The 9168-nt window shown below is 37.3% G+C and overlaps 1 protein-coding gene across 1 annotated transcript; it reads right to left on the bottom strand.

Moving 5' to 3' along the window:
- DEFB134 (defensin beta 134) lies at positions 1-2251 on the bottom strand. The gene is made up of 2 exons (XM_032159151.3): positions 2194-2251; positions 1-143 (listed from the first exon to the last, which is right to left on the bottom strand). The coding sequence occupies exons 1-2, from the start codon at positions 2249-2251 to the stop codon at positions 1-3; spliced, it is 201 nt and encodes a 66-aa protein (XP_032015042.1).
- Positions 2252-9168: the final 6917 nt, after the last annotated feature.

Below are 9168 nucleotides of genomic sequence, written 5' to 3'. Positions count from 1 at the left end.
TTAGGGCGCAGGATTTCCTTTGACACAGCACTCCAGCTGAAACATACAGTAGGCAACTAACATTTCACTCTTATAGCATTCAAATCTGCAGATGCCATTTTTATAGCATTTCTTGTGCATTTCTGATGATAATGAACTTATACCTGGAAGGAAAATGAATAGAAAGATAATTCACTACAGGCCTTTTTGGACCGTAAAATTGCTAGTCTCTCAATTTTTATCCAAGTGGATTCCAAGGAGATTTGCTTATGATAATTGATCCTGTAACTGAAAAAATTAATTAGTGGTAGGGGCTGAATTGTGCCATCCCAAAATTCATATGCTGAAACCCTAACCCCTGATATGACTGTCTTTGGAGATAGGGCCTTCAGGAAGTAATATAAGTTAAATGAGGTCATGATGGTGGAACCCTAATCCAATAAGATTGATAGGCTAATCCAATAGGACTGATGGTCTTATTAGTGAAGGTCACAGCAAAAAGATGGCCATCTACAAGCTTGAAAGCAAGCCCTCATCAGAAATTGAATCAGCTAGCACCTTGATCTTGGATTTCTCATCTTCTGGAACTATGAGAAAATAAATTTTGTGTAATCTAGAGTCTGCGGAATTTTGTTATGGCAGCCCAAGCTGACTAAAACAACTAATAACTTGGAAGTTTCCCTGAATTTGTCAATGAATACAACCCAAACAATCAAGCTAGCTATTCACATAGTCATTTACTCATTATTTTTTAAATAATTACTTACTGAGTATTATTCATAAATCAATTTTTATAAATCCTGTGAATCAAGGACTGTTGGGGTGCAAATGTGAGTATGATATAGACCTTAACCTCAATGAATTTTCATTCTAGACAAAAAGAGAAGAAATACAAAATACCTCTGAGAGAGGAAAAAACATGACAAGTGCAATGATGTGTTTGCAATGTGGAATGGTCTTGTGAGTTCGGAGGAGGATGAAATCAATTCTGAAGATTTGAGAAATCTTATTGAAGCTCAAGGAATCTGTAGAAATTTTGAGCAGACACATACCCTATCTGAGTCATAATGCCCTGGAGGATAATTGTCCTACAGGAATAAGAAGGGATCAGTGTTACTTAGTTTGCAAGACAGAAGCCCTAGAGCACAATCTGTAACACTTTTGAGAAGATGAAATATAATGGTCTATAAAATGAGACAAGAAATTTCGATGGAAATGACAAGTTATGAGAATGCAAAAGGAATTGAAGGGAATATTGTACACTAGATGGGGTTCTTTGTCTGGAGGCCACAAATCCATTGCCATAAACCATAGTGGAATTGGTTCCATCAACAACTTTAAGAGGCCTTGATTCCATGAATTCTTAAATTTAGCCTGGTGAGTCACATAACCTGAACATCTGATTCATTTGCCTGGAGAATACTTCAGGCAAACACTTCAGTCCATCTAGGCAGATGAAGCAATCTGACTGGACTGATTCAGTAACACTGAGTGAAAAGAATTTTCAAGATGAGATTGCTAAAGTCAGAAAGGATGTGGTGAAGCTAGAGCACAGGGCCACTCACACTCTCTGTCATGTGTCCTGATCAGGCATTTCTTCTATCACAGAAAGCTCAGTGATTCTCTTGAAACTAGCTGTTCTAAATCTGTTTCCTCATGTAACTAATGGATTCACAGATAGTAAATTAACTGTAGGAAATTTCAGTATATTAGAAAATAAACAAATTGTGTTGTCACTATTTTCTGGTTTTGACTGTTACGCTTAGATACCTTCTTGAATTAGAGACCAAATAACAGCAGGAAGACAGGACGGGCATTAGCAATGAAAATACAGTGATAGCTCTCATGAGCCAGGTACTTTTCATATTATGTATGGACATATTCCATACATGATCCAATTTAATCTTTGTAAGACTCTTCATTTACATTTTTCACGTGAAGAAACTAAGGCTCATTGGTGCTGATCAGTTAAGCCAAAAAAAAAAAAAAAGGAAACTAAGGCTCAGAGAAGCTTAGACCTTTGTCCAAAGTTATGTAGTTAACAAGTTGGAGAGCCAGATTCAAGCCCAGGTCTTGCTGACATCAAAACTAGTAGATGCTTTTTTCTAGTTTGAAAATTAAAGGGCCCATGGGTGGAGCATGTTTATTGGGTTGTTTAGTGGCATTGTTCTTCTAAATGAAGCACCCCTATCCCCCAAAATATACCAGTTTTACCTGCCAGCACTGGATCCCAAAGGAAAAGAAAGACAAACACAACGAGGAGAGGCTTCATGGCTGGGAACTTCTGTTGAGGAGGCTAGTGGCAGGGTCTGACATTGGCTGTCAGGGAATGGAGAGAAGAGGTTGAGCACACCATCCTATACAAACCTCTCAGGGCTGGGGTATGCCTCGCTTCAGGTAGATATGCTACACTGAACACCCCTGAGGCAGCTGCGTTGGCAATGCTCATCTGAGGACAAAAATGGACAGCCCTTTCTTGTTTGACAGCTTTTCCTATTGACAAAGACACTGTTCTCCCACCCAGGTTTTCCAAAAGTACTCACAGAGGCCTGAGAACTATGTGCTCTTACTCTTTTAAATGAATAAAATTAAAATTTGATAGGCTTTTGTTATAATAAAAATGTAAATGCTAATTTTAGAAAATTGGTAAAATATTAAACATGACAAGGATGGACAAGTTACACTAAAACTTCTCAGAGACAAACTGTCATTCTAAAGAAAGTTTCATTTATGCCTAATATGTTGTTTAATATTTTGTTTTACATAGTACAAACAATTTTCTTATAATTAGGTATCCTGCTTTTGTACTTGATATATACTACATATCAGTGTCACTATAAACTTCATAAATAGTATTTTTAAGTGTTGCACGATATTTTGTCATGGTCATTTAAAATAATTGTCACTATTTAAAAAATATTTTTATTGAAGTATAAATGACATACAATAAACTTCAAACCATAAAGTGTACAATCGCATAAGTTTTGCCATATCTATACTTTTGTGAAACCATCGTCACATTCAAAATAATGAACGTATCCATTCCCCCTAACATTTTTTCATGCCTTTTGTAATATTCCCCTCCTGATTCTCTTTCACCTCTCAGTCTCCAGGCCACAACTTTTCTGCTGACACTATAGACTACTTTGCATTTTCGTGGAGTTTCATGTGAATAGAATAATATATTCATACTCTTTCTTGTTGAGTTTCTTTTACTCAGCATAATTATTTGAGATTCATTCTTGCTATAATATGAATTAGTTGTTCATTCCTTTTCATTGCTGAGCACCATTGCATGGATATACATCTATGTGTTTATCCAGTCACGTATTGATGGACATTTGATTATTTCCAGTTTTTGGCTATTGTAAATAAAGCTGCTATGGACTCTCATGTACAAGTCATGGTATGGATATATGCTTTCATTTTCTTTTGCAAATATTCAGAAGTAGAAAGGCTGGGCCACAGCTGTATGTTGTCATCAAGAGATCTCACATGCAATGACATTCATAGCCTCAAAGTAAAGGGATGGAGAAAGATCTAGCAAGCAAATGGAAAAGAAAAAGAACAGTGGTTGGTATTCTTATTTCAGACAAAACAGACTAAAAGCAACAATGATCAAAAAGGACAAAGAAAGGCATTACAAAATGATAAAGTGTTCAATTCAAAAAGAAGACTAAATAATCCTAAATTTACGTGCGCCCAACATTGGAGCACTGAGATTTATAAAACAAGTTCTTAGAGACCTATGAAGAGACTTAGATAACCACACAATAATAATGAGAGACATTGACATCCCACTGACAGTGTTAAGCGGATCATTGAGGCAGAAAACAAATCAAGATATTGAGGACCTAAACTCAATACTTGACCATATGGACTTAACAGACATCCATGGAGCATTCCATCACACACCAACAGAATACACTTTCTTGTCATCTGTACATGGCATATACTCTAAGATCAACCACATTCTTGGCCATAAAGCAATTCTTAACAAATTAAAAAACTCATACCAGTAACATTCTCAGACCTCAATGCAATAAAAATAGAAATCAATACCAAGGAATTCTCTCAAAACTATACAAGTACATGGAAATTAAACAATATGCTCCTTAATGACTTTTGGGTAAAGGATAAAATTAAGGCAGAAATCAAGAAATTCTTTGAAACTGGGCCAGGTGCTGTGGCTCACGCCTGTAATGCTAGCACTTTGGAAGGTTAAGGAAGGTGGATCGCTTAAGTCCAGGAGTTTAAGGCCAGCTTGTGCAACATGGTGAGACCCTGTCTCTACAAGATTAAAAAAAAAAAATTAGCCAGGTGTGATGGTGCACGACTGTATTTCCAACTACTTGGGAGGTTGAGGTGGGAGAATTGCTTGAGCCTAAGGGGTTGGGACTACAGTAAGCTGTGGTTGTCTTGCTGCACCCAAGCCTGGGTGATAGAGTGAGACACTGTACAAAAAAAAAAAAAAAAAAAAGATATTCATTGAAACTGATGAAAACAAAGGTACAATAATCCCTGAGACACAGCTACAGCAGTGTTAAGAGGAACATTTATAGCATGAAAATGCCTGCACTAAAAAGTTAGAAAGATCTCAAATTAAGAATCTAACATCACACTTAGAAGAACTAAAAAAACAAGAGCAAATCAACCGAAAGCTAGCAGAGGAAAGAAATAACCAAAATCAGAGCTGAACTGAATGAAATAGAGACAGGAACCCATACAAAAGATTAATGAAACCAAAAGTTGGCTCTTTAAAAGAATAAATAAGTCTGCTTATTTAGACTGCTAGCTAGACTAAAAAAAGAAGATCCAAATAAACACAATCAGAAATGAGAAAGAGGATATTACCACTGACCCCAAAGAAATGCAAGAAACCCTCAGAGACTGTTAGGAGCATCTGCATGCACACATGCTACAAAGCCTAGACGAAATTGATAAATTCCTGGAAAAGTACAACCTCCCAAGATTGAACTAGAAAGAAATTGAATGCCTGAACAAACAAATAATGAGATCTGAAGTAGAATCAGTAGTAAAAAACCTACCAAACAGAAAAAGCCCAAGGCAGGAAACTATCATTTCTACCTTAGGTTCCTACCTTGGTTTCAAGTGAGCCTCAGCTGGAAGTTTATACTAAAATTGACGCAAGGGGTGCCTGGTCATATCGTGTCCAATTTCTTAGCAACCAGCCAGTGAGAGCATGGGTTTAAGAAAAACAGGTATGGGAGTATAAAGGTCATAAACAGTATAAAGAATTACTGGCTGAGGCTCCCAAACAAGTCAGCAATCACTCTGAGAAACAAAAGACCTGGAATCCTAAACCTCAAAGAGGACATGCTCAATGGGATATTGGCATTGCCCATGCAAAGAAAGCATTGAATATGACTCAAGAAGAAATAATAAAGCAATATACTTTTATCTATGTTGATAAACAGCTGGAAGAGGCTTTAACCCAAGCAAAAATAATGTTGCTTACAAAGCCAAAGTTAAAAAACCCCAAGACCATTATAGTGCCATATTCTTTTCCCCAGAACGGACTATTACTATTATTCTCCCACTATTGATAAGGACATGCTTCACTGGCTAGGTCATCAACTACCATCAATTCCTGATTTTACTTAAATATCAGAACAGGACAGCCTCTGAGTTTTGCTCTAAGAGGTAAAGAAGAATTTCAACAACTGTCAGAGATAGTCTCTTCTTATCTAGACATCCCCTGGCTCAGTGTCTGGTTCACTGTAGGTGCCATGAGTTGGGAGCTGACCTAGTTCATAGACTTTGGAGATAAAGAGGGGAGATCTGCACATCATTTGAAAACAAGTTTGAGGTTTATCAGCACACCAGCTTTTTCTTTTCATCCATATATTCCCCTAAGGCCACATGGTGCTCTGGGATTAGAAAATGGAGAAGTAGAGTGTGCTCCATGCTGGGACTAGATGGCTCTTTCTTCTACCTCCTGGGTTTGGTATTTCTTTAGGGTCATCATGCTACTCTTCTCATCTTCCTGATCTGTGGTTGTTCTGCAACTGCCATACTCTCAGCTGCAATTGAAATGTCCCTGTCTGACCCTCAGCCTTACAGATTCAATATACAGCCTTTCTAAATGACAATCCTAATAAGCAGAAATGTATTCTAGCCAACAGTGGGAGATGCAGAAGGAAGCAGCCTCTGTATCCTCTGTGAAGAGATGGTCCTCTTTCCCATTACACATTTTCAGAGCACCCATTCCTTTTTTTTCATAGTACTTGTCACAATTGTAACTATATAAATTATTTGTGTCTCTATGATTACACTGTGAGTTCTGAGTGCAGATTCCATGAATGTCTTATTTATCATTTTACACCAGTATTGGGCTCAAAGTCTAGCAGGCCATCAGTGCCAAAGGTATATTTGCTGAATAAATAAATGAACTCTAGACGTTAGGTTTATACTTTAACTTTACAATATATAGTAATTATCCCTTATTCATGGGGCTATGTTCCAAGACCCCCAGTAGATGCTTGAAACAGTGGATAATAGTGAACTCTATATATACTATGCTTTTTTTCTATACATGCAGACCTATGATAAAGTTACATTTACAAATTTGGCATAGTAAGATTTTAATAACAATAACTAATAATAAAATAGAACAATTATAACCGTATGCTATAATAATAATACTATAAAAGTTATGTGAATGTGAACTCTGTTTCCCCCAAAATATCTTATTGTGCTATGCTCACTCTTCTTCTTGTGCTGATGTAAGATGATAAAATGCCTATGTGATGAGAGGAAGTGAGGAAAATGACTTAGGCATTGTGACATAGCAATAGGCTACTGCTAATCTTCTGGCCATATGTCAGAAGGAGGATCATCTGCTTCCAGTGATCCTGGGTCACTGAGCCATGATGATGTTAATGGCTGGATCTCAGAAGCAGATGATTTCGATAACTAATGGGCAGGTAGTGTTTACAGTGTAGATACACTGGACAAAGGGATGATTCACATTCTGGGTGTGTGAAGCTGCGTGGTGCAAGATTTTGTGTTACTCAGAACACCACGCAATTTAAAACCTATGAATTGTTTATTTATGGAATTTTGTGTTTATTTATTTATTTTTTTTGAGATGGAGTCTTGCTCTGTCACTCAGGCTGGAGTGTAGTGGCGTGATCTTGGCTCACTGCAACCTCTGCCTCCTGGGTTCAAGTGATTCTCCTGCCTCAGCCTCCTGAGTAGCTGGGATTACAGGTGCCCGCCACCACACCCAGCTGATTTTTGTATTTTTAGTAGAGACGGGGTTTCACCGTGTTGGCCAGGCTGGTCTCGAACCCCTGCCCTCAGGTGATCCACCCACCTTGGTCTCCCAAAGCGCTGAGATTACAGGCGTGAGCCACCGCACCCAGCGTATTTAGTATTTTGGACTGTGGTTGACTGTAAGTAACCAGAACTGTGGCTAGGTGGGGAACTACTGCAGATATATTCCTAATAATTGGTATTTGGAGCACTTTTAGGCATCAAGGATTGTAGTATGTATTTTTTTTTTAATATTGCCTCAGTTAATGTTACAAATGCTTTCTTAAGTAGACATTTTCGCCATTCACGTTTTCAAGATGTTAAAGCAGAGATTTGAGTAATTCTTCTAAAATCACACATCTGGGACTGACAAGTCTTACAGAGATTCTATAACCCAAATTTATTAACCACTGTTCTATATTGTCTCCTGGGATAAAGGAGTTCTGAAATATAGCAAAAATTCTAGTTTGAATCTATCTGGGCCAGGAAGAATTAGTAGATGCCAGGGCCTGGGGAGCTAGAACCTATGGTAAAGAAGTGACAGTAAAAAGGCTAAAGAAGCTTTCCTTCCTTCCCTTCCTTTTTTCCTTTCTTTCTTTTTTCTTTCTTTCTTTCTTTCTTTTCTTTCTTTCTTTCTTTTCTCCCTCTCTTTCTTCCTTCCTTCCTTCCTTCCTTCCTTCCTTTCTTTCTACTTTCTTTCTTCCTTTCTCTTTCCTTTCTTTCTTCTTTCTTTCTTTCTTCCTTCCTTCCTTCCTTTCTTTCTACTTTCTTTCTTCCTTTCTCTTTCCTTTCTTTCTTCTTTCCTTCTTTCTTTCTTTCTTTCTTTCTTTCTTTCTTTCTTTCTTTCTTTCTTTTTCTTCTTTCTCTTTCCTTTCTTTCACAGACGTCTTGGGACACAAAGGGCCACGGCATCAGCAACACTTGGTACCAGCTTCCATATCAACAATGAGAGGTAACCCTAGTGCTTCCACTACCAACAGGACATTACCACTTGGAGGCAGAAAAAAGACAAGAAAAATAGTGGATGCCACATATTAGGACTCGTCTGAGACGTGATGCAAGAATTTTTAGAAAGAATTTGAGGTGAGATGAGGCTGGGCTCTCTGCAGTAGTACAAGACAAATACTATTTTGTGGCCCTTATTGGGACTTACTTATAACCTAAGGACCTAGGTTAATGCTTGAGTAGCAGGACCAACCAATGTACCAAAGAATGGGCCTCACCCAAAGAGCTTTACACATTTTATGAAAAATAAGAATGAGACGCAACTCAGCAGTTGTACCTAGATTAGTGACAGAAGATCAGACAAGAATGAAGATGTTTTAGTAGGTTAACATAATAAATGCTCTCATCACTGCTTACCTCTTTTGGAACTTAAAAATAACTTGGAGAAGATACGATCAGCTATGAAGTGACTAAGTTTAAGTTGCTGTGACCAGGCAAAATAAGTTTCCTAATAGGAATTCAGTTAATTTATAGAAAAAGAAAATTATACTTTTGTAAATATTCCTAGTAGACTGACATATCCCTTCCATGACTAAAACCCTATTATGCCAAAACATCTCTTTATTGACTCTCCCCACATTCCCAACGTACTTTCTCTTCTGGCCTCTCTAGTTTAGTGAGTTATATTGGCATCCATCTTTTTATCAGCTTTGAAATCTCAGAATCATCATTCATGCCTTCTCAATATATCATATGGCCAATAAATCCTTGTCAATGCTATTTCTAAAATTCACCTTGCATCTCTTCTTTCTTTTTAGTTCTCACTACTAGTGATCAAGTACTAGATTACTGGAATAGAATAATGTTGCATTAATAGATTGTGTTTATATAAAATTATATATCTCATAACCTGAAAAATTTACCTTATTTTCAAAACCACCTAACATTTTAACAAATATGAACTCT

This window comes from Hylobates moloch, unplaced genomic scaffold (genome assembly GCF_009828535.3).
Source record: "Hylobates moloch isolate HMO894 unplaced genomic scaffold, HMol_V3 SCAFFOLD_8, whole genome shotgun sequence".
Lineage (NCBI taxonomy): Eukaryota > Metazoa > Chordata > Mammalia > Primates > Hylobatidae > Hylobates > Hylobates moloch.
This window is presented reverse-complemented; position numbering and strand designations above follow the sequence as displayed.

Coding starts and splice junctions, on each gene's coding strand:
- DEFB134 (XM_032159151.3), bottom strand. CDS start 2,251: ATGAAGCCTCTCCTCGTTGTGTTTGTCTTTCTTTTCCTTTGGGATCCA. Junction 144..2,193: donor TTGGGATCCAGTGCTGGCAG/GTAAAACTGGTA, acceptor TTTTCCTTCCAG/GTATAAGTTCATTATCATCA.